At 53.4% G+C, this 24,719-nt stretch overlaps 1 protein-coding gene across 3 annotated transcripts; it reads right to left on the reverse strand.

Moving 5' to 3' along the window:
• Positions 1 to 390: 390 nt before the first annotated feature.
• ADIPOR1 (adiponectin receptor 1) lies at positions 391 to 22,150 on the reverse strand. 3 transcript variants are annotated; one of them, XM_029069226.2, is made up of 8 exons: positions 21,980 to 22,150; positions 10,571 to 10,805; positions 8,944 to 9,060; positions 8,338 to 8,509; positions 7,600 to 7,786; positions 6,536 to 6,723; positions 1,901 to 2,094; positions 391 to 1,258 (listed from the first exon to the last, which is right to left on the reverse strand). In XM_029069226.2, the coding sequence occupies exons 2-8, from the start codon at positions 10,709 to 10,711 to the stop codon at positions 1,130 to 1,132; spliced, it is 1,128 nt and encodes a 375-aa protein (XP_028925059.1). In that variant the 5' UTR covers positions 10,712 to 10,805; positions 21,980 to 22,150; the 3' UTR covers positions 391 to 1,129. The 3 variants fall into 3 exon arrangements, with proteins under 3 accessions (XP_028925059.1, XP_007662804.1, XP_001515926.1); XM_007664614.4 differs by lacking the exon at positions 21,980 to 22,150 and adding an exon at positions 15,292 to 15,694; XM_001515876.6 differs by lacking the exon at positions 21,980 to 22,150 and adding an exon at positions 15,022 to 15,148.
• Positions 22,151 to 24,719: the final 2,569 nt, after the last annotated feature.

A 24,719-nucleotide genomic window follows, 5' to 3' on the forward strand; every position in this document is an offset into this window, starting at 1 on the left:
GGAATCCAAAGAAGGGGGTGGCTCTCGAGAAGGAACCTGAGCCCTCTGCCGTCGGGCGGATGCTTACTGTCCGTTATCTAATTTGGGGATGAATCAGCTCTGGAAAAAGTGGCAGAGAGGAGGAGGAAACCGAAGTGATAAAGATCACCGAGTACGTGCGCGGCTTCGGCCGAGCCCTATCGTCACGGTGGAAAAAACCACTGGCTTTAGTTACCAGAGCGGCAGAATGTTTTTCCCCCAGGGGCGCCGTCTCACGTTCCGGGAACAGATCCGTCCTTTGCCCCCACAGCATCACTTCCCTACCTGCGCTGCCTCCTGGGCCGACTCCCGTCGCCCAGGCAACGGCAGCCGGGTCAGTCAGAGCGCTCGCCCCTCACAAAGGCACAGAGAGACACAGAATGATCTCTTTATTAGACAAACCTAAACGCAAAGGCTGCGATGGACCTAAACCCCTAAAATATGGTACCTCCTTTCATATCCATAGAGTCTTCGCATTAAGATACACGGCAATGATAGATTTCTTTTCAAGCTTAGTATTAAATATTAAATATCTCCATTTGAACTTTACATTATTCTGTCAGGGGTGGGGAGGCGGGGGAAACAAAAAATGAATTAAAACTTAAGTTAGATGATCCCTGGGCACATGGCCACCAGCAGCCGGGTGAACACGGTGGCCTGATTCCTACTGCTGCGTACGCTGGTCTGGGTCCTCGAAAGAGGGGACCCCTTGGAAAAGTGTGCTACAAAATGGGAGGAGAGTCTTAAGCCATGAGACTAAGCGGAGGTTCTGGGCCCGTTTTCACCTGGAAACTCAACTCTTCTTGCTTTTCCCCCTAAAGGGACAGGGAAATCTCAATGTGAGTTTTAAAATACTGTCTGCGCAAGGGATCCCGGTGGCCTCCTGGAAGGGGAGGACTTCAGGTAGGCTTCGCTCTCCCATGGTTCCAGATCTCGAAAGTCTCTGCCCTTCCGGGTGCGGGGGCTGAGGCTTGGTCGGTAAGGAGTTTGTTTTGAGGTTTCATCCACAAACAGACAGCTCAAAGTCTTCCTTGCCCTTAGGCAACGGAGAAGTTTTAAAAAGCACTTGGGAAGCTGTTCCTCCTCCTCTTCTTCCTCCGGGTGGGCAGGCTCAGAGGAGGGAGTCGTCCGTGCAGCCGCCTTCGAGGCCGTAACGGAATTCTTGAAGGTTCGAGACCCCGTAGAAATGGATGAAGGCGGCGGCCACCACCAGGACGTGGAAAATTTGATGAGACTGGAACTGTGTGAAGAGAGAGAGACAGAGAGTGAGAGGGAGAGGAAGAGAAAGGGCGGGTCAGTCAGTCAGTCCCGCCAGCTGCAGAGCACCGTATAAGTGCTGAGGAAAACTGCAGAGGAAGATGCCCTGGCTTTCAGTCCGGCAGGGGAGAGAGATCAGATTCAGATATAGTCAGTTCTGTCACAACGCGTGGATTCGCTCCGCATTTTGGCTTGGGCATCATTAAGGAGCTAGGGGATGCCTGCCCGACAAAGTGAGCCCGTTTGGACACAGTGGAAGAAATGGTCTGGGCACACGTGGGCGATGCTGGACGTGAACGCTACATACGGCGTGAGCTTTTAACGGGAGCTTTGACAAGAACGTCACCCCCGCCCCCCTAATAGAGGAGAACAGATAGACCAATTTAGAAATCAGCACAAAGGATAGGAGGACAAAACATTAGAGAAACACAAACATGAAACAAACCTACCATACACAGAGCTATAATTAAGAGTCACCAGAATGAGTGGAGTAAACGGGGAATCAGGTGGGGCTAAGCTGGGAAGGTTTTAGGGAAGAGCCGTCCGCCGGAGAAAACGACCTGACTCCCTGAACTCTCAGGACCAGCCCCCACCCCGGCCCCAGCTGCGGGGAGTCTTTCCTTACCCAAATGTCAAATTTGCCGGGGAAGAAGCGTTCTGGAATTCGAGCAGCATACAGCCCGGCCCCGGTGATGTACATTACTGCCATGAGAAAGAACCAGCCCATCTGGCCTACCGTGGTGGCCTTGACAAAGCCTTCCGCAATGGTGAAGTGCATGGTGGGGACGACGCCGCTCAAGCCCAGACCCAGGAACACTCCTGAAGGAACAGAGAGGGGAAGGAGAGAACCATCAGCAATAGCAGCCAACTGGACCGCGTGGCTGTTGAGATCAGGACACTGCACTGGATGTTCAAGGATGGACGGTAAAAGCAAGGGAAATACGGCCCCGGCCCTCAAGAGGCTTAAAATCTAATGAGTGAGACAAGTGAACATAAACAGCCAAAGATCTAAGGGAATGCGTAAGAGCAGAGGTTCCAATGATAAAAACAAAAGGAACTGAATGCGTAACTGAGAAAAACAAGAGCTAAGGGATCCCCTCCTACCTCTCCTCCCCTCTCTTTCTACCGCTCACCCGGCACGCTCCGCTCCTCTGCCGCCCACCTGCTCACCGTGCCCCGGACTCGCCTATCCCGCCGTCGACCCCTGGGCCACGTCCTCCCGCGGTCCCGGAACGCCCTCCCCCTTCACCTCCGCCAAACTAATTCTCTTCCCCTCTTCAAAACCCTACTTAGCGCTCACCTCCTCCAGGAGGCCTTCCCAGACTGAGCTTCCCCTTTTCCCTCTGCACTCCCTCTACCCCCCCTTCCCCTCCCCTCAGCTAATCCCTCTTTTCCCCTCTTTCTTCTGCTCCTCCCCTTCTCCCTTCCCCTCCCCTCAGCACTGTGCTCATTCGCTCAATTGTATATATTTTCATTACCCAATTAATTTTGTTAATGAGATGTTCAACCCCTTGATTCTATTGCTATTGTTTTTGTCCGTCTCCCCCGATTAGACTGTAAGCCCGTCAGTGGGCAGGGACTGTCTCTATCTGTTGCTGATTTGTACATTCCAAGCTCTTAGTACAGTGCTCTGCACATAGTAAGCGCTCAATAAATACTATTGGATGAATGAATGAGTAACCAAGGAATGCTTCTTGGAAGGGGTGGTTTTTAAAGAGGCTTTGAAGGTGGCAAAGCATAAGCCTGGGGGCTTTGTTGGGGGTGGGAGACCCAGGCAGAGGGAGAGCTCTGAGGGGTGGGTCAGAGGTGGGAGAGCTGCAGGGAAGGTGCGGTTTGGCTACCTGAGGAGCAGAGGGTAAACGGACGTATAGTGAGAGGAGGCGGTGGGGAGGTTGAGAGGGATTCAGCTGGTGAGGAATTTTTAAAACAGTGTTAGGAGTTTGGGTTTTAGGTGGAGACAAATGCAGAAACCACCAGAGGTGGAGGGGGGCAATGATAGGTTCCACATGGCGTCTTTAGAAGATACCACCAGCAGCTGCAGGTTGGAGATAATGAAACGGGGAGGGGATTGAGGAGAGACCAATTTTTTTTTTTTTTTTTTTTTTTTTAAAGTAATCCGGCCGGGAGGTGAAGAGGGCTTGAACCAGAGTGGTGACCATCAAGGGTGGAGAGGAAGGGGTGGACCCGGGATCTATCCACGGGTAACCACTGAACTTAGAGGGTGATGGCTTGACGCCCGAAGTGAAATCCAAAGTGGCCCCAGTTATCCAGCTCTTTGGTGGCCTAGCTGAGTATTCTCCGTAAAGCACATCTGATCCGCAAGAGATCACGAACCAATCTAACGCCTGACTTCCAACGAGCTCCGACAATCCCTCCTCTCTTCTCCCAGACTTACTATCCTCAGAAAATACGAGGGAATCAAATGATTCTCCCAATCTATCTCCCTTAGTGGCAGATCTACACGCAGAATCAAGTTCTCCTAGGGTCACCGCCACCCAACTGTTTGCTTAGGTAGAGGCTAATCTTGGGATTCAGTGAGCAACCTGGAATCCTAAATTCTTCTGGGCAGGAAAATAGCCATGTTCTAGTCGATCAGACCCGCTGGGGCACGTGTGTCTAGGAGCTGCACGGAAAGGGTTAAGGCCCCGAGGACATTTACAAAGTCTAAACGGACAGAGGGTTTGTGGTAAGCTGCAGGGGCACTTCCAGTAATGAAATCTTAAAAATAGGGCCCAGATGCCAAGCCGCAAATGAAGTCAAGCGGGCAAGGGCTGCCACACTAGTTGTTACCAATGTTTATCCTTTCAGAGGGTTACTTTTGTCATTTACTGAAATCAAACCACACCAGGCCTTCCTCGCCCCTTTCGCCAGTCCTTTGGGCTTATAACTCTTTTAGACCTATTCATTCACTCACTCAATCGCATTTATCGAGTGCTAACTGTGATAGGGCCTGGGGCTTGGTATCCTGATTGAGGGAACAGGGTCCGGAAGCCTCACGAGCTCCAGGAATAGCAGACGGAAGCTAGGTGTTCTTCTTTGTCCCTCCTTCTGACTCCCACAGCTAATTCTATTCCCCCTGAAGCGCTCTTTGACCATGCTCCCTTGGACACTTCACCCACTTGACTCTGCCCAGGCAGGGCATCATTTATTAAGACGGAAACATTAACGGGCTGTGATGGGATTTACCTTTCCCACAGCCCCCCTACGGTGATGAATTGTGACTTCCTTAACCCACAAGAACCATCATCAGTTACAGTGGCTTTCGGCCGGAGGTTTCTTCCAACACCCCTGGCAAAATCGGGTAAACTACACCCCAAGGGCCAAAATCCAGCACAGGCTTGACTAGGGAAGCTGGGGAAAAAGGGCCTGTTTGGGTCTCAGATAATAGTAATGATAATAATAATAATAATGATAATGACGATGGCATTTAAGCGCTTACTATGTGCCAAGCACTGTGCTAAGCACTGGGGGAGATACGAGGTGATCAGGTTGCCCCATGTGGGCTCACAGTCTTAATCCCCATTTTCCAGATGAGAGAACTGAGGCATAGAGAAGTGAAGTGACTTACCCAAGGTCACAGAGCAGGCGGAGCTGGGATTAGAACCCACGACCTGACTCCCAAGCCCGAGCTCCTGACACTAAACCACAATGCTTCTCCTATCTCCTTCTCCTCAGTTCTTCTATTTTCTCTTTTGTGAACCTTGGGTTAGCCAAATCTTTTGTTAAAAACATCGAGGCACATAGCCTAGATGCTCTCTTGCCTTCCTACCTGAAATTTATTTTACTGCCTGTGTCCGTTGCTCCATTATAAACTCCTCGAGGGCAGGGATCGATCACGTCGACCACCTGCGTCTACTAAACTCTCCCCAGTGCTTAGCGCTATGCACAGCCCAAAGTTAGGTGCCCCAAAAATACCATTCCTTGAACGACCGATCTGACATTCCTGTTAGATTTTCTGTGCTAGTCCCTAGCTGGTGACCATGATGTCCACATCCTAGAACTTCCTGGGGAATCTGCCCAGGTTGCTAATGTTTTACCGGTATGAATTTAAGACAGCTTTACCCAGAAGCCCTGGGACGACTTATCACATGTTAAAACATGTTCAACACTCTTCTGCCTCTCCTGGATGGCTGCCTCACATCTGCACCCCCATCTCAATCAAAACGCAATGACTCTCCCCCCTCTTCAGAGCCTTGCTGAAGGCCCTTCTCCTCCAAGAGGCCTTCTCAGGCTAAGCCTCACTTTTCCTCATCTCCCACTCCCTTCTGCGTCGCCCTGACTTGCGCCCTTTGTTCTCCCCCCCCCGCCCCCCGCTCCCAGGCCCACAGCACACTTATGTACATATCTACAATTTATTTATATTTGTTTCCCCCCTCTGGACTGTAAGCTCAAAAATGTGCCTGTTTATTGTTGTATTGTACTCTCCCAGGTGTTTGGGGCAGTGCTCCACACACAGTAAGTGCTCAATAAACACGACTGAATGAAATCTCTCCTCTAGACTGTAAGCCCACTGTGGAGAGGAAATGCGTCTACCGACTCTGTTACACTGTACTCTCCCAAGCGTTTGGTTCAATGGTCTGCACACAGTAAGGGCTCAAAAAATACATCTGACCGAGAACATAATAATGATGTTGGTATTTACTAAGCGCTTACTATGTGCAGAGCACTGTTCTAAGCGCTGGGGGAGATACAGGGTCATCAGGTTGTCTTACATGAGGCTCACAGTTAATCCCCATTTTACAGATGAGGTAACTGAGGCACAGAGAAGTTAAGTGACTTGCGCACAGTCACACAGCTGACATGTGGCAGAGCTGGGAGTCGAACCCATGACCTCTGACTCCGAAGCCCAGGCTCTTTCCACTGAGCCACGCTGCTTCCATAGGCAGGACCTATTTAGGGCAGGGGAGTACAGTGGAGCAGTCTCTCTAGCACTGTGCTTATCAATGGAAACTACCATGGCCCATGTGAAAATCTCTCTCTCCCTCTCTCTCCAATCCCCCTCGCCCCCACGTCAAAGGGCAGAGGGGGTGAAGTGTCCAAGGGAGGATGGTCAAAGAGCGCTTCAGGGGGAATAGAATTAGCTGTGGGAGTCAGAAGGAGGGACAAAGAAGAACACCTAGCTTCCGTCTGCTATTCCTGGAGCTCGTGGGGCTTCCGAACCCCGTTCCCTGAGTCAGGATACCAAGCCCCAGGCCCTGTCGTGCCGGTGCCGTTCCGAGCCCGAGGTCTAAACGGATCCCCGCGACCAAAGCACACTCACCTGCTCTTGTCTGCCGGTGCTTGGGGGTGGCAAACCGGTCCCACTGGGCCACAATGATGGCAGAGATGCCCAGAACGCAGACGATGGAGAGGTAGATGAGCCGAGGCTGGGGGGAGCAGTAGAACGAGTAATAGAGCCAGGGGACAAAACTTCCCATGATTAGCAGAGCGATCCCTGAATAATCCAGTCTGAAAAACCAGCCGGACACAAAACGAGTCAATGACAGAAACCAGAGGGTCTCCTGGACTGTATGATGGGTTATTTCTTGCCCCACCTGGTGTCTACGATCCAGGGGCCCGATTCCCTTCTTGATCCATTTCCCAATTAACCCTCCGCAGCCTGAGAGATCCCCAAATGAAAGCTGTTTACTTCAAGGCTGGAATGATTTCTAGAAGCCAGATTCCGGGATCCGTTACCTGCCTCCTAATCGGAGAGGGACCGCTGACACCGCCCCCGCCCCCCAGCCCCAGAAGGCCTGCTGGCCAGCCCCCCGAACCCAGCCCCCAAGCTGGGGGGGGGCTCTGGCAAATTGCTCTTCCCCAACCTCTGGAAATCTCTAGGAGACCAGCCTGAAGTCACTGGGAGCATAACAAACACTTGGTGATGAAAACAGTCCAGAAACAAAGCGAGTAATTCGCCCGGCCTACGGGAGGGGGGCCTGGGGCACTAGGATGTCAAGCCCTAGGGCCTCTCGCCCTGCATGGGTGGCCGAGATAAGCTCGGCTCGAGAAACGGGAGGAAACCCAGGCTAACCTCACTCCACCCTGCCTTGGGTCCAGGCCAGCAGGAAATCAAGTGAGGGAAACGAGGACCGGGAAAGCTGTCCAACGCCACTTTACGTGGCACGGGGCTGGGCCACACCTTCGGAATGAATAGTCATCAAACTCTACGACTTGAGACGTCGTAACGTTGGGTGACGGGGCCAGCTTGGCTTATGTGGAGGACGAAATAAAACGTTTTATCATTTTACTTCCAACGCACTACCCACAACCAGTGAGAATATACAGGCCTCACCCCGAACAGACGAGGGCCTGCCCGATCCCATGGGCATCCTTGACACTCACTTGGAAAATGTCCGGGAGACCTTTTCTGAATGACAATAAACAGTGTGAAAGAGCCAGGAGAAGCTGAGGCACAGCACGGCACCCAGAAAGAACATCCCAAAGACCACCTTCTCCTGCAGGGGAGCCATGAAGTACATATTTGGTCTGAGCATGGTCAAGATCCCCAAAAAGAGAAACAGCACAAAACCTGTAAGGGGAAGAAGGAAGTCAGTCAGGGAAAGGGAGAGGAATGCCCAAGGCCTGGAGGAAGTGGGGAGGTCCTTTTGGGTGTGACCTATGCAACGAGATGCCATTTTAAACGCCGGGGTCAAGGACTGAGCTGTGAAAATTCCTGTAAATGTGGCCAAGGAAAAACAGTTCTTCTCTTATAAGCCCAACAAACTGGTCATTGTTTCTACTGAAGCATTTTGCTTTTAAACATTTTTTTTTTTTATTTAGAGGCAGGAGCTGGGGGTCAGGAGGGACCCAGCACTCTCTCTCGTGTGCGCATGCGCTCCCTCTCTCTGAGAAGCTCCCAACCCCAAAATTCTTGTAGCCCCTTTCAGTGATTATCTAGTCTACCTTCTTCAAAGTCAGCATCTATGGGGACAGCCAAGGTCATAAATACTGGAAGGGGGAAGAGAAGAAGGGTGAGGCACCCCCCCCCCCCAATACACCATCTGCCCTCTGGCCACTGGAAAGGGCCACATCTCGCTGCCGTCTAGGGACGGGGAGAGGTTGGCTCCCTCTACCACTCACCCAGGAGATGGGTCCAGATGTTGCCCGTCTCGGTGTGGATGCGGAAGATGCTCTTGAAGCAAGCGCGGAAGGAGGGCATGGGCGGCCGGTGTCCGTGCAGCAGGTAGTCATTGTCCTTCAGCCAGTCGGGGAGCACGTCATAGGGGATGACCCGCCAGCGGCCTTCCCATACCTGCAACACACGTAACCCGGCTAGGCCCGGTCCTGGGGCCCACTGTGCTCCCACTGGACAAGGTGAGGTGGAGAGTCAGCCTGTGGTGAATTCACCACCGGGGATCCCGCGGGAAGAGCGGGTGACCCGGTGGGCTCCGATGCCGACCCCGTCCCTGAAGAGAAATGGGTTCGGAGTCACCGGGTTTTTAAAAAAGGCAAAGCACGAGGGAGGACGGCAGAAATCCGACCCGTTCCCCACACCCAGCTCAGGCCGGCCTTCCTCCCGTTTGGCTCCTACCCAAAAGACAACCCACCCCCGCTACACGCCCCCATCGATCCATGGCGCGCTTTGGCCTGGGGACTCTGCTGGGAGCTTCCCAGCCAGCCTGCTGCCCTACTCCCCTGCCCCACTGCTCGCTCCCCTACTCCAGGGCAGATGCTCTCAGCCAGCACCTTATACACGAATTCCTCCATCTTCTCCATGGCATGGTGGGCCTGCAGGGGCAGCGTCAGCACCCGCACCTCCTCCTCTTCCTCCTGAGGGACCGGGCATGTTTGCTCTTCTTCGACCTATAGAAGGGAAAGCACACTCAACCATCTCACCAACAGGAGCGCGTTATACATCCGAAAAGCACGATCTCGGTGCCTCCTACCTGGCCTCACGAGGCGGCTCCCCGCACCCAAGGCCCAATTTCCTTGCGTTCAAAGAAAGATTCGACTCGGGGAGACGCCTTCCGAGGCCCGAGATTCACCTAGCGTCCGGCAGACGGATTCTCCGAGGGTTAGGAGACGAGCGAGGCCCCCTTCTCCTCTCCGGAGCAGTGACCTGCCGCTCTCAATCCTGCTTCCTCCAAATTCTTCTCCCCAAGGTTTATTTGGAGCCCAAACAAGGAAGAAAATCCAAAGTCTCGGGGGTGGGGGTGGGGGGGCACTCTCAACCCCGACGAACTGCATTCTGCTGGCAAGAAATCCTGTCTCCAGACACTGGCAGAACCTATCGACAGATCTTTGCTTCTCTAAGGTGGGAGTCCCTGGGGTCTCTGCATGAAAGGGCAGAGAATCCTCAGTGAACAGAGTCCCCAGGCAGAGTCTAATCCTGAGAGAATGCTGGCCCTGAAAATAGCTCTCGGGGAGCCGGCTTAACGGAAGGGGAGTCCGGTCAACCCTCGATACCCCCGGGGAAGACACCAGTACGCTCTAGGCAAGTGGCCCCCGGCGTCATCCCTCACTGTGTCCCCAAAGTGCCCACCCCACAGCCCGGGGGGAGGAGCAACCATCTAGTGGGGTCTGGAAGGCCCAAAGCACCTTCCTAGTCTCCCTTCCTGGCCTGTGGCTTTTGCCCTCGGTCTGGCAAGGAGGAAAGGAAAGCTTTCGGGGAGGGTTCTCTCTTTAGAAGGAAGTGCTTCTAGGATCCCCTTTGAATAATGCGGACTAGCCCCCTAATGAGTAGGGACAGTGAGAGGCCTGAGGGGTGAAGACTGACCCGAGAAGCACTTCTCATCCTTTTTTTGTTTGGGGGTGTACCAGAGGCTTGAGGGGCACCTCGCCTTCCGTCCCGAATGCCAGCAGGGGAAGGATGCAGGGGCTGCCCGTCGAGTCCTCATGCTTTCCAGTAGAGGGTCCGGAGCAAAAATGCATCAGGGATCACAAGGCCCAAAACATGCAGCGGCCCATTCCCAGCACACAAAATAATAATAATGATGATGACGGTATTTGTTAAGCGCTTATTATGTGCGAAGCACCGTTCTAAGCGCTGGGGGGGATACAAGGTGCTCAGGTCGTCCCACGTGGGGCTCACAGTCTTCATCCCCATTTTCCAGATGAGGTGACTGAGGCACAGAGAAGTGAAGTGACTTGCCCAGAGTCACACAGCTGACGAGTGGCCGAGCCGGGATTAGAACCCATGACCTCTGACTCCCAAGCCCGGGCTCTTTCCATTGAGCCACGCTGCTTCTCTTAATAAGCTGCCCGGGGCAGAGCTTTGGACTGCCGGGGCCAAGTTCCGCCGGTGGACCGCGGCTCGCCATTTGGGGAGCCCGGGGCTAGGGGGTGGCGGCAAGATCGGGGACCCGTGACTTACTTTGGTCGAGTTGGCGACTGCCCGCTTGCCCTTCTCCTGTAGTAGGGGTCCCAGCTCGGCCAGCTCCACCGTGTCTGTCTCCCGAGTGCTGGTGGGAGCCCCGCTGCTCGGAGGCCCCGTGGATCCTTTGCGGGAAGACATCTGGGCGGCGCGTCGGCGACCCGTTGCTTCAGCTTGGGCGACGGCTGAGGTCTCCCGGCCCCAGAGGGCGGAGATCTCCCCAGGCCGGTGGTCGCTAGGAGCAAACACACGGACCCAAGTGACGTTGGCGACGTGTGTTCCTGGCTTGGGATTTCAAGAGACCCCCGCGGAGTTGAGCACAGCGAAGAGTCCCTCTCTCCAACCCTCACTCCTCGCTCTGTCCCGGCCCGGGGTCGTCACCGTCCCGACTGACCCTAGGAAGACCGGGGCACGTTTAAGGAATCTGAGGTCCCTCGAAGGGGGACCCAGTCAACCTCTGGTTTAGTCCCAGGACCAAGCTGGTTTTCCTGGGTTGGGATTAGACCAGACCCTCCCAAAGTCATTACAGACGGGAGAGAGATTCTGGCTCAGGGCTGGCCCAGAACCAGAGCCACTTCCACAGACAGGAGCAAAACAGGAGTGAATTTGGTTCATTCATTCAATCGTATCTAGCGAGCGCTTCCTGTGCGCGGAGCACTGTACCAAGCACTTGGGAAAGTACGCTACAACAATCACATAATAAACAGTGACGTTCCTTGCCCACAATGAGCACAGTCTAGAGTGGGAGAGACAGACGTCAGTGCAAAATAAATAATATTAGAGACATGTACATTAGTGCTTTGGGGTTGGGAGTAGGGGAGAGCAAGAGGGAGCAAGTCAGGGTGACGCAGAAGGGAGCTGGAGATGAGGAAAAGTGGGGTTTAGTCTGGGGAGGCCTCTTGGAGGAGACGGGCGTTCAGTAAGGCTTTGAAGAAGGGGAGAGCGGTTGTCCGTCGGCTTTGAGGAGGGAGGGCGTTCTCTGGCGTCACCCTATGGGTCGGCTCACGAACGCAAAGAAGGCGGGCAACCCGCACCTCTCAAGACCCGGTGGTTACGGAGCAGAATTATATCTCAGCTCCACCCACAAGACGACACGGAAGATGTAAGCTCACTGTGGGCAGGGCATATCTCCATTTACTCCGTTATATCGTGGTCTCCCCAGGACTTAGCACGGTGCTCTGCACGCAGTAAGCACTCAAATAGTGACCGATTGATGAGTTGGTCCATAAGGGAGAGACGCCCTTCTTCTTTAGGCCCTAGCACGGGCCAAGCAACTGGATGATGGGACCTGCCTCTCAATCGATCAGTGGTATCTACTGAGTGCTCACTGTGTGCAAAGCACTGCACCGAGCAATTGAGAGGGTAACACAGAGTCGGCAGACACGTTCCCTGCCCACAAGGAGCTTACATTTCCTGCCTCTTCTGGCCCAGGCCGACCAGTAATAATAATAATGTTGGTATTTGTTAAGCGCTTACTATGTGCAGAGCACTGTTCTGAGCGCTGGGGGAGATACAGGATAATCAGGTTGTCCCACGTGAGGCTCACAGTTAATCCCCACTTTACAGATGAGGGAACTGGGGCCCAGAGAAGTGAAGTGACTTGCCCACAGTCACACGGCTGATACGTGGCAGAGCCGGGACTCGAACCCATGACCTCTGGCTCCCAAGCCCAGGTTCTTTCCACTGAGCCACGCTGCTTCTCTCAGTAGTCAGGTGACTAGGCCTCAGCCCCCATTGGTCCCCAGAGGCAGCCTTGCTCGCGAGCCACGTCCTTCAGGGGTGGGTCCAGCCTAGGCTCAGCGCCCCAAAAGCAAGACAGCCCTACACCCAACACCCCAGGGCGAGGGTGGGATTGGCCCCACGGAAGCAGCGAGGCACGACGGACGGAGCGCGGGCTTGGGGGTCAGAAGGTCACGGGTTCTAATCCCGGCTCCACCACCCGTCTGCTGGGTGACCTCGGGCACGTCACTTCGCTTCTCTACGCCTAGTAACTTCATCTGTAAAACGGGGACTGAGACTGTCGGCCCCACGTGGGACAAGGATCGCGTCCAACCCGATCTGCTTGCGTCCGTCCCGCGCTTAGTACGGCGCCTGGCACGTAGTGAGTGCTTAACAGATACCCCAGTTATTATTATTGTAATCAGTAGTTGTATTTGGCCTCTGCAGGACCATTCCTGCCGTCCTCGGTTGGGACTGACTCTGCCCAAAAGGAGACAAAACGCAGTCGAACGGAAAGCCCCCGATATCACCAAGATAACCGCAGGCTTAGACACGACCAAGTGGTTAGAGCCGGTTTGGCTTGGCTCCCACAAGCTGGGAAACCAGTCTTCCGCCCGGCAAGCGCCCGGAGAGCGCTTGGCTGCTGGTGGCTGGGTGGCTGGCCCGCCGTGGTTGGCTCGAACAGGTTTTAATAGGAGTCCACCACTTGAGTGGCGATCACATTTGTGTAACATCCCACCTTGTGAAAGCCGACAACCGATTCAACTGTAAACAAGCCCTTGACCACAGCCCTGCCCGACCTACTGTTGCAAGAGACTGCAATTGCTCACTAATGGCTTCAGAGCTCTCCATCACCTTGCCCCTTCTAACCTCACCTCCCTTCTCTCCTCCATCCCAGCCCACACACTCCGCTCCTCTGGCACTCATCGCCTCTCCGGGCCTCATTCTCGCCCGGCCCACGTCCTACTCTGGCCTGGAATGCCCTCCCTCTTCACATCTGCCGAACTATCCCACTCCCCCCCCCCCCCAAAGCCCTGCTGAAAGCTCTCTTCCTCCAGGAGGCCTTCCCAGACTAAGCCCCCCTTTTCCTCAACTCCTCCTCCCCTCCGCATCGCTCCTACTCGCTCCCTCCCTCCCCGCTCCATAGTATTTGGGTATAAAAGCACATCTTTACAATTACAACTCTATTTATTTGTGTTAATGGTGTATATATGCCTACAATTCTTATTTGTAATGATGCTCCTGATGCCTGTTTACTTGTTTTGATGTCCGTCTCCCCCCTTCTAGACTGTGAGCCCGCCGTGGGCAGGGATCGTCTCTATTGCTGCACTGTATTTCCCAAGTGCTTAGTACAGTGCTCCGCACACAGTAGGCGCTCGATAAATACGACCGAGTGAACGAATGAGACCGCCCCAACCACCGAGACGTCCCGCTCGCTGGCTGAGGCGGCTTGGCCACAGAGACCCTGCTTGGATTACTTCTCCGAGAGCCACGCCCAGGCACACGGGAACTACGGAGGCACCCTACGAGTCCCTCAAAGCCACCGTCAGTGTCGGCCTAGAGTGCTCTGCACATATTAAGCGCTCAATAAATATCACTGACGAAGATGACGGTGATTAGCCCGGGGTACCGAAGCAACTGCCGAAACAAAGAGTTCTCTGCTCACGGAGGGGGCACATTCGCGTTTCAAAACAAAGATGCCACCGTCCTGGTCATCCCTCAGTTGAGGTTAAGGCCCCTTATCATTAGTGACCCAGCAGCCTGCCCGGAAAGGAGGGAAAGGACGTCGGCAAGCAGGTTGGCAGTTGGAGAGCACTGGAGTGAACCACCGACCGGCCGGCTTCTCCTCTTCTAAAATCCCGCCAGCTGCAACAGAGGCTTGGCGACCAGCAAGCCAGAGACTACGCTGGTCCGGCAGGAGACACGGGGGCCTTAAAAATCCTCAAGAGGTGACGGGGCAAATGGAGAAATATCCTCAGAACAAGGTTGACCTCAAGGGAGCCTTCCATAAACTGCCGGGAAACACGCTTCTTGCCACATTTGGAAAAGGAAAGCAATCAATCGTATTTATTGAGCGCTAACTGTGATCAGAGCACTGTACTAGACGCTGGGGAGAGGACGATATAACAGAGTCGGTAGACACGTTCCCCACCCCCAGACAAGCTGACGGTCTACGGGGTTGAAAGAAAATCACGGCAGACATAGAAAAGCCACTCCATGTGCCCGTAAGACCTACGGCACAATCAGCCGCTCCCGGTAGTATTAACCAAACCGTCCAATATTCTTTGAACGAAACTGACCCAGTACAAAAGACTTCCACAAATGATCCCTAACAACCTGCATCGCTTCTAAAAGTGACGGGAGGCGCTTCTGGATATCACTGAGAGATGGGAAATGTGCCGCTAAATCGGCCAATAGCCGCCGCCGCTTCTAACTCAGAGACGGGGGCGGTTCAGAGGCTAAAATCCATTCCTAGGTCGAAGGCCCCGTGCCATTACGCCAGCCGTCGCCGACTTACTAGATCAAACACAAGTAATGCGTCGTAAGCCAAGGGCGGAAATACAGTATGAAAATATAAATCTGCCAAATCCGATGACCGGTTTGTGTATCCGAACTCCGTGAAGAAAGATGAGAGACGGAGACAGAGAGAGAGCTCTGATAAAAAAAATCCAAGTACCACAAAGATGCAGCATTCTGGTTTCCCTTAAAATAACCCCCCGAGAGTCACTCACCTCCAGCCCCGAGCCGCTGGCAGGGAATTAGGGATGAACTTGTTTTAGCTGCTGGAAGACAAGGTAGGAGAGAGGAGGTACAGCAGCCTTAGGGACTGGACGGGCGAGGAAGATGCCTATACTCGCTCTGCGCTGCCAACAGTCTGGGTCCCGTGTTTTGGAGGAAGCAGATTTCGCCACAGAATTGCCACACCCAACTCGATCTCCACCCCCTTCAACCCCTTCCTCACAGAGCCAGATACCACCCCTCGACAATTATTTCAAACCCACCGACAACCCAGACGGTTTTCAGGTCTCTCCATGTCCTCGGTCCACAGCAAATACAATTCCCTCGCCGATAAGTCTGGGAGAGTTCCTTCTGGCTTTCCTGGGGAAGCGGCGGGGGACGGGAAGGAGGGTCTCTCAGTCGGGAGCAAGAGAAACGTGCGGGTTGTGCCAAGGCTAGGGAAAGATCAGGTTCCCAATCCCTGGCCGGTTGGCCAGTTGAATTTTCATCGGTCCTAGGGGCTTTCGGAGCTATTTAATTGGCAAAACTCCTCCCTGGGGTGGGGACAACACCCACTGGCGACTCCTCCAGCACTCCTTGATACAAACTTCTTTCTGCCCTCAGATTATTCGCTCATGCCCTCTCCTTCCCTAACCAGAGCAGTTCAGGACAAGAGCCAAACAGCCAAGGGCCTTTGCCCTTTCTGATTTTCTAAATGCCAGCTGCTCCCAGAACATTCTCCACACATTTTTAAACCTAGGAAAGGGATAGATGAGTCAAAGCAAGGGCGGGTGGGGGAGAAGTGACAGGAAGGGGAAGAGGGAAACACGCAGCCCCCCCCCCACCCAGCCCCCGGAGTTCGGGCCACAGCTCCCTTTCTGGGCAGCCAAGTGTCAGTGACCTACAGCCTGCAGTGGAAAAGTACACCCTGTAACTTGCTTTAGAAGCTGTTGCAGGAAGGAAGGCCAGGAAGTTCTTGTTACACAATCAGGACAGGGCCAGGTCTGCTTTGGGAGAGCAGACATTAATGCGCCTCAGAACATCACAGAGGGGATTTAGGGCCGCGGGATTAATACCAGAGATGATAATAATACCGTTGGCACTTAAGCGCTTACTATGTGCAAAGCACCGTTCTAAGCGCTGGGGAGGATACAAGGTGATCGGGTCGTCCCACGTGGGGCTCAGAGTCCTAATGCCCATTTTACAGATGAGGTAACTCAGGCACAGAGAAGTGAAGCGGCTTGCCCGAAGTCACACAGCCGACGAGCGGCGGAGCCGGGATTTGAACCCATGATCTCTGACTCCCCAGCCCGCGCTCCTTCCACTGAGCCACGCTGCTTACCCGCCGGTCCTTGCTAGGGGATGGGCATCATTTGTTGGATGTTGGTTACACTCTGTTGTTAAACAGCCGGTGATCTTAATTACTGATTTACGGTCGAACCGAATGCCAAGCACACGCACACGCGCGCGTGCACACACACCCATTCCCTTATAAAATTGGAAAAGATGGTGGAAGGTGGAAGGGATGATTAAAAACCGATAAATGCCCGGGGTTGCTTGAAGGGCCTACCGCCACCTTGGATAGTCGTTTCACCTCAGCGTTTCCAATTAAATAAAATTCCAAGACCCGGTCGGTAATATTGCACGGTTCAAGGCCCTCTGGAGAATACAACGCAATTAGGGGACGCGATCTCTGCCTTTAAGGATCTTACGGACCAGCAGGGGAGACGGACACTAAAGTATATTACAGAGAGGAAGTGGTAAAGTATACAAGTACCTAAGTGCTATGGCGGATTGTGAGTATTAAAGTGCTTAGGTGTCACACAGTGAGAAGAACCCTGACTTCACGGTCTGGGGGAAAGAGATCAGTGAGGGGGGAGAAACGAGCTGACTTTTAACCAGGAGGTTAAAAGTGCTCCGCCCACAGTGAGTGGTTAAGGAAACCTGCCACGGTGAACTTGGACCTTGAACTTGGCACCACAATTAAAAATAAACCACCACCCCCAAAAGACACGAAACAAAAACAACCTAGCATTTCAGCACAACTGAGGCCATATCATTATCGCTTCCACACGCTTCACACTAATAACCATTTGTCAGCCCGGCAAGAGCCTAAAGACCCCAGTTTCTTATTCAAGGACGCTACGAGCTCCCCGGGCTGCTAAAAAAAAAAAAGTCTACAAAGTGGCGACTGGGAATGGACCATGCAACAGAATTGTAAGATGGAGCAATTCTATTTTGCTTCCTTTTACAGGGTTCACCTGGGGAAACTTCCTTCCAGAGTGATGTCTTGTTTTTGTTATTTAGGTAAACAAGGGAAAATCAGAGCTTTGCCGCCTTCTACTAATGGATCAGTGGTTCTTCTTTCCAATCCTCATCTGATTTACTCAGAATGTTATCAGGGTCCCTTAAGGCCTAGGTACTAATTTCCTAAGTCCCTAGGAATTACGGCTTTACTTAGGGGGTATGGAGGATCAAGCACTCCCAGGACTCCAGCCTGAAGCTGCTTCCCAAAATGCAGCTCAGGAGGGGAAGGGTCTTGCCCAGATAAGGGTGAGCAATCTGAACTCTAATTTCACAAGCTGAGAGTCCAACCACAAGAGCTCCATTACAGAGTAGGAATGCCATGCCAGATTTCACTCTAAGAGAAGTGAAACAAGAAAATAATAATAATAATGTTGGTATATGTTAAGCGCTTACTATGTGCAGAGCACTGTTCTGAGCGCTGGGGTAGACACAGAGTAATCAGGTAGTCCCACATGAGGCTCGCAGTCTTCATCCCCATTTTACAGATGGGGTCGCTGAGGCCCAGAGAAGTTAAGTGACTGGCCCACGGTCACACAGCTGACAAGTGGCAGAACCGGCATTCGAACCCATGCCCTGTTTCCCTGGTGTTACCTCTATAGTCCAATCGTGTATACATAACCAGGGAAGCAGCAAGGCCTACTGGAAAAAAGCACGGGTCTGGGAATCAGAAGGACCTGGGTTCTAACCCAAATTGCTTACCTATTCTGTGCCTCAGTTACCCCCCCCTCTGGAACAGGGATTCTGTCCAACCCGTGCGCCTGACACATCCCACTGTACGTATTGAGCGTTTACTGTGTGCAGATCACTGTACTAAGCACTTGGAGCTCACTCACGGCATTAAATCCCCATTTTGCAGAAGGGGTAACTGAGACACAGAATAGTTAAGGTCACACAGGTCACACAGCAGACAAGTGGTGGAGCCAGGGTTAGAACCCAGGTCCTTCTGGCTCCCAGACCTGGGTTTTTTTCCAGTACAACACAACAATAAACAGATACAATCCCTTTCCACAACAACCTTACAGTCTGGGGGTTGGGCACAGAGAGCAGTACAAATAAATAAACTACAGATATGTACATCAGTGCTGTGGGGCTGGAAGAGGGGAAGCAAAGGGGTAAATCTGGGTGGTGCAGAAGGGAGTGGGAGATGAGGAGGGGCTTAGTCTGGGAAGGCTTCTTGGAGGAGATGGGCCTTCAAGAAGACTTTGAAGGAGGGAAGAGTGACTGTCCGGAGGAGTTGAGGAAGGAGGGCCTTCCAGGCCGGGGTCGGAGATCGAGGCACCGTGAGGTGGTTAGCGCAAGAGGAGCCAGGTTTGTGCTTCGTAGTAAGCGCTTAACAAATACCGTCTAAGGAAACCACAGAGGTCCACAGATGTACCCATCCGCCTGATGCACAGCATGCTAATGGGTGCTGGAAAATCTCAGGAAAACCACAGTCCCGTCGGGGAAGATCCCACCCCTAGTCACGGTTAGAGAAATCGGATGAAAATCCATCCGCGGTTTTTCCACTTCAAAGGAAAGGCAGTCCCTACATCCTGCTACTCAAGTCGGCGAAGTATCAGGGCCCGGACTGATGGTAATAATTATAATTATGGTATTTCTTAAGCGCTTATTATGTGCCACCCACTGTCCTATCCTTCCACTGTTATACTTTCCAGCACTTCTGTCCACAAAAACTCCCAGATGAGTACCACCGCTATAGCTATTTCTCCTCCTTACTGTCCAAGACCTGGACTTGCTTTTCCAGGTTACTTTCCACAGGACTAAGGCACACCGGTCATGGAAATGGGGAGAAAAAAGAGGTGTGGGAGACCCCGTCTCCCCACCCCCTGGCTGGGGTAGATCCAAGTGCTTAGTACAGTGCTCTGCACACAGTAAGTGCTCAATAAATATGACTGAATGAAAGATACAAGGTGATCAGGTTGTCCCGCTTGGGACTCACGGGCTTAAATCATTTTACAGATGAGGGAACTGAGGCATGGAGCAGTTAAGTGTCTTGCCCAAAGTCACACAGTAGACATTTTGGGGGCCGGGCTGTCCCTTGGGAGTGCCCTGATCCATTCATTCATATTTATTCATTCACTCATTCAATCTTATTTATTGAGCGCTTACTATGTGCAGAGCACTCTACTAAGCGCTTGGAATGTACAACTGGGAAACAGATAGAGACCATCCCCGACCAGCAACGGGCTCCCGGTTTAAAAAGGGAGCAAAACAAAATGAGCGCTGACTGTGAGAAGCAGCGTGGCTTAGCGGAAAGAGCCCGGGCTTGGGAGTCAGAGGTCGTGGGTTCTAATCCTGCTTCTGCCACCTGTCAGATCTGTGACTCTGGGCAAGTCACTTCACTTCTCTGGGCCTCAGTGGCCTCATCTGTAAAACGGTGATTAAGACTGGGAGCCCCATGTGGGGCAACCTGATGACCCTGTATCCACCCCAGAGCTTGGAACAGTGCGTGGCACATAGTAAGCGCTTAACAAATACCAACATTATTATATTATTATTATTACTGAGCGCTTGAGAAGTACAATCCAGCAAGAGAGAGATGATCCCTGCCCCCACGGGGCTCCTCAGCTCTCGGGGCTCCTGGCTACTGAGGCTGGGGGCGGGGGGGTGGGCCATTCATTCAATCCTATTTATTGAGCGCTTACTGTGTGCAGAGCACTGGGCTAAGCGCTTGGAATGGACAATTGGGCAACAGATAGAGACCATCCCTGCCCAACGACGGGCTCCCGGTCTAAACGGGGGAGACGGACGGCAAAACAAAGCCGGTAGTCTGGCGTCAATAGCATCAAGATAAATAGAATCATAGACATGGACACCTCATTACAAAATAAATAGAGTAATAAATAACCTATACAAATGGGCACAAGTGCTGTGGGGAGGGGAAGGGGGAAGAGCAGAGGGTGGGAGAAGGGAGAATGGGGAGGGGAGGAGGAGCAGAGGGAAAGGGAGGGCTCAGTCTGGGAAGGCCTCCTGGAGGAGGGGAGCTCTCAAGAGGGTTCTGAAGGGGGGAAGAGAAGCAGCGTGGCTCAGTGGCAAGAGCCCGAGCTTGGGAGTCAGAGGTCATGGGTTCGAAGCCCGGATCTGCCACTTAATAATGTTGGTATTTGTTAAGCGCTTACTAGGTGCAGAGCACCGTTCTAAGCGCTGGGGTAGACACAGGGGAATCAGGTTGTCCCACGTGGGGCTCACAGTCTTCATCCCCATTTTACAGATGAGGTAACTGAGGCACAGAGAAGTGAAACGACTTCTCACCCAGCTGAATCCCAGCTCTGCCACTTGTCAGCTGTGTGACTGTGGGTAAGTCACTTCACTTCTCTGGGCCTCAGTTCCCTCATCTGTAAAATGGGGATTAACTGTGAGCCTCACGTGGGACAACCTGATTATCCTGCATCTACCCCAGCGTTTAGAACAGTGCTGTGCACATAGTAAGCGCTTAACAAATACCAACCTTATTATTATTATTAGTTTGGCGGAGGTGAGGAGGGAGGTCACTCCAGGACAGAGGTAGGACGTGGGCGTGGGGGGGGGGGGGTCGACGGCGGGACAGGGGAGGAGGAGGTTAGTGAAGAGAAGTAGCGTGGCTCAGGGGAGAGAGGCCGGGCTTGGGAGTCGGAGGTCATGGGTTCGAATCCCGCCTCTGCCACTTGCCAGCTGGGTGACTGTGTGACTTGCCAGCTGTTTGACTTCCCTTTTCTGGGCCTCAGTGACCTCATCTGTAAAATGGGGATGAAGACGGTGAGCCCCACATGGGACAACCTGATCACCTTGTATCCCCCCAGCGCTTAGAACAGTGCTTGGCACGCAGTAAGCACTCAAATACCCCCACTAACCCATTAGTGGCAGAGCAGCAGCGTGTGCGGGTTGGGCTGGAGAAGGAGAGGAGGGAGGAGAGGGAGGCGGGGGCCAGGGGATGGATGGATTCATTCATTCAGGGGTGTTTATTGAGAGCCTACTATGTGCAGAGCACTGGACTAAGCGCTTGGAATGGACCACTGGGCGACAGAATGGAGAGCTCTGAAGCCAAGGAGGAGGAGTTCGTTCCACGCGACTACTTATGGTGATGATGTGGCCAGAGAAGCAGTGTGGCTCATTGGAAAGAGCCCGGGCTGGGGAGTCAGAGGTCATGGGTTCGAACCCTGGCTCGGCCACTTGTCAGCTGTGTGGCTGCGGGCAAGTCACTTCACTTCTTCACTTCTCTGTGCCTCAGTTCCCTCATCTGTAAAATGGGGATGAAGCCTGTGAGCCTCACGTGGGACCACCTGATGACCCTGTATCTCCCCCAGTGCTTAGAACGGTGCTCTGCACATAGTCAGTGCTTAACAAATGCCAACATTATTATTATTACTTCACTCCTCTGTGCCTCAGTTCCTTTATCTGCAAAATGAGGATGAAGACTGTGAGCCTTCACAGATGGATTAATGAAGGAAGGAATGGAGGAATGAAGGGAGGAAGGGAGGAAGGAAGGGATGAATGAAGGAAGGAATGAAGGGAGGAAGGAAGAATTAATGAAGGAAGGAAGGAAGGAAGGAAAGAAGGAAGGAAGAAAGGAAGGAAGAAAGGAAGAAAGGAAGGGAGGAAGGAAGAATGAATGAAGCGATGAATGAATGAAGGGATGAATGAATGAAGGTTGGCAGGTGTGTGGGGGGTGGGGGAGGGGGGTCTGACCTGCTTCGGGCTGGGCCCGGCCCCGGGCTGAGGAGGAGGAGGAGGAAGAGAGGAGGAGGAGGGCGGGGGCGGGAGGTTCCCGGCCGCTACATCCCGCGCTGTCGCCGTGGCGGTGGCGGTGGCTGCGGCCGTGGGCGCCGACGGCTCCCCCTCGGGCCCCGCCGACGCGGCTCCGCCCGGCACCGGAAGCCGCGCCGAGGCCCGCAGACGTCACTTCCGCTCGCCCCGCCTCCCCCCGCCCGCGGGGGGGGGAACGCCCACGGCCGCCCTGGCCAATCACGGGCCCCGCCCCTCCGCGCGGAGCCCCGCCCGCCGGGGGTGTGACGTCACTGACCCCGCCCACCCCCCCCCCGGGACACGCCCCCCCTCCGCGGAGCCCCGCCCACCTCGGAACCCGCCCGGCTCAGTGGCGAGAGCCCGGGCTGGGGAGTCAGAGGTCGTGGGTTCGAATCCCGCCTCCGCCACTCGTCAGCTGGGTGACGGTGAGCCAGTCACTTCACTGCTCTGGGCCTCAGTGACCTCATCTGTCAAATGGGGATGAAGACTGGGAGCCCCACGTGGGGCAACCTGATCACCTTGTAATAATAATAATTTTGATTTTTGTGAAGCGCTTACTATGGGCTGAGCACTGTTCTAAGCGCTGGGGCAGATAGAGGTTGATCAGGTCGTCTCACGCGGGGCTCCCTGTCTTCACCCCTATTTGACAGATGAGGGAACTGAGGCACAGAGCAGTAAAGTGACTTGTCCAAGGTCACACGGCTGACAGGTGGCAGAGCTGGGATTAGAACCCACGACCTCTGACTCCCAAGCCCAGGTTCTTTCCATTAAGCCATTGTATCTACCCCAGCGCTTACAGTAGTGCTTGGCAGCTGGTAAGTGCTTAACAAATACCTTTTTCTTTCTTGGAGATGCAGGGTGGCTTAGTGGAAAGAGCCTGGGCTTGGGAGTCAGAGGTCGTGGGTTCTAATCCCTCCTCCGCCACCGATCTACTGTGTGACTTTGGGCAAGTCACTTCACTTCTCTGGGCCTCAGGTCCCTCACCTGTAAAATGGGGATGAAGTCTGTGAGCCCTAAGTGGGGGACACCCTCATTACCCTGCATCTACCCCAGCGCTTAGAACAGTACTTTACACAAAGTAAGCACTTAATAGAGGAGGAATGGAACTGAGTAAAGACTATTTAGCGGGGTCAGGGCAAAGAGGACCCCCAATTTCCTTGAAGCAATGTGGATCCATGACTGACAAAATTGATCATGGGGCTTTGAGACAGGTGCTCCTGTCCAAGTCAAGTTACAATAACAGAGAATGAGCGGGGCGGGGAGACAGTGAGAGCAGTAATAACAATAATAATAATAGCGTTGGTATTTGTTAAGAGCTTACTATGTGCCAAGCACTGTTCTAAGCGTTGGGGTAGTTTAGATTGCGAGCCCGTGACTGGGCAGGGATGGTCTCTATCTGTTGCCGAATTGTCCATTCCAAGCGCTTAGTACAGTGCTCGGCACATAGTGAGCACTCAATAAATACTACTGAATGAATGAATGAATGAACAAGGTCATCAGGTGGTCCCACGTGGGGCTCACAGTCCTCATCCCCAATTTACAGAGGAGGGAACTGAGGCACAGAGAAGTTCATTCATTCATTCAATAGTATTTATTGAGCACTTACTAGGTGCAGAGCACTGTACTAAGCGCTTGGAATGAACAAGTGGGCAACAGATAGAGACAGTCCTGCCGTTTGACGGGCTTACGGTCTGATCGGGGGAGACGGACAGACGAGGACGATGGCAGTAAATAGAGTCAAGGGGAAGAACATCTCGTAAAAACAATGGCAACTAAATAGAATCGAGGCGATGTACAATTCATTAACAAAATAAATAAGGTAAAGAAAATATATACAGTTGAGCGGACGGGTACAGTGCTGAGGGGATGGGAAGGGAGAGGGGGAGGAGCAGAGGGAGATGGGGGGAAAAGAGGGTTAAGCTGCGGAGAGGTGAAGGGGGGGCGGTAGAGGGAGTAGAGGGAGAAGGGGAGCTCAGTCTGGGAAGGCCTCTTGGAGGAGGTGAGTTTTAAGTAGGGTTTTGAAGAGGGGAAGAGAATCGGTTTGGCGGAGGTGAGGAGGGAGGGCGTTCCGGGACCGCGGGAGGACGTGGCCCGGGGGTCGACGGCGGGATGGGCGAGACCGAGGGACGGTGAGGAGGTGGGCGGCGGAGGAGCGGAGCGTGCGGGGTGGGCGGTAGAAAGAGAGAAGGGAGGAGAGGGAGGAAGGGGCAAGGTGATGGAGAGCCTCGAAGCCTAGAGTGAGGAGTTTTTGTTTGGAGCGGAGGTCGATAGGCAACCACCGGAGGTGTTTAAGAAGGGGAGTGACAGGCCCAGATCGTTTCTGCGGGAAGATGAGCCGGGCAGCGGAGTGAAGAATAGACCGGAGCGGGGCGAGAGAGGAGGAAGGGAGAACGGAGAGAAGGCTGACACAGTAGTCTAGCCGGGATATAACGAGAGCCCGTAGCGGTAAGGTAGCCGTTTGGGTGGAGAGGAAAGGGCGGATCTTGGAAGTGACTTGCCCAAGATCATACAACAGACGAGTGGTGGAAATGGAATTAGAACCCACGACCTCTGACTCCCAAGCCCGAGCTCTTTCCACTAAGCCACGCTGTACCTACCCTAGTGCTTAGAACAGTGCTTGGTACATAGTAAACGCTTAACAAATACTATTATTATTATTATTATTATTATTATTATTACCACG

Source organism: Ornithorhynchus anatinus, chromosome 7, assembly GCF_004115215.2.
Source record: "Ornithorhynchus anatinus isolate Pmale09 chromosome 7, mOrnAna1.pri.v4, whole genome shotgun sequence".
NCBI classification, from domain to species: domain Eukaryota; kingdom Metazoa; phylum Chordata; class Mammalia; order Monotremata; family Ornithorhynchidae; genus Ornithorhynchus; species Ornithorhynchus anatinus.

What these genes read in the sequence shown, in the direction of transcription:
- ADIPOR1 (XM_007664614.4), bottom strand. Translation starts at nt 15,323, where the DNA reads ATGGAGAGACCTGAAAACCGTCTGGGTTGTCG. An exon ending in TGGAGGAATTCGTGTATAAG is followed by an intron (nt 8,510 to 8,943) that starts GTGCTGGCTGAG and finishes CGTGTGTTGCAG; the next exon opens with GTATGGGAAGGCCGCTGGCG. An exon ending in CCGGCAAATTTGACATTTGG is followed by an intron (nt 1,259 to 1,900) that starts GTAAGGAAAGAC and finishes CTCTTCACACAG; the next exon opens with TTCCAGTCTCATCAAATTTT.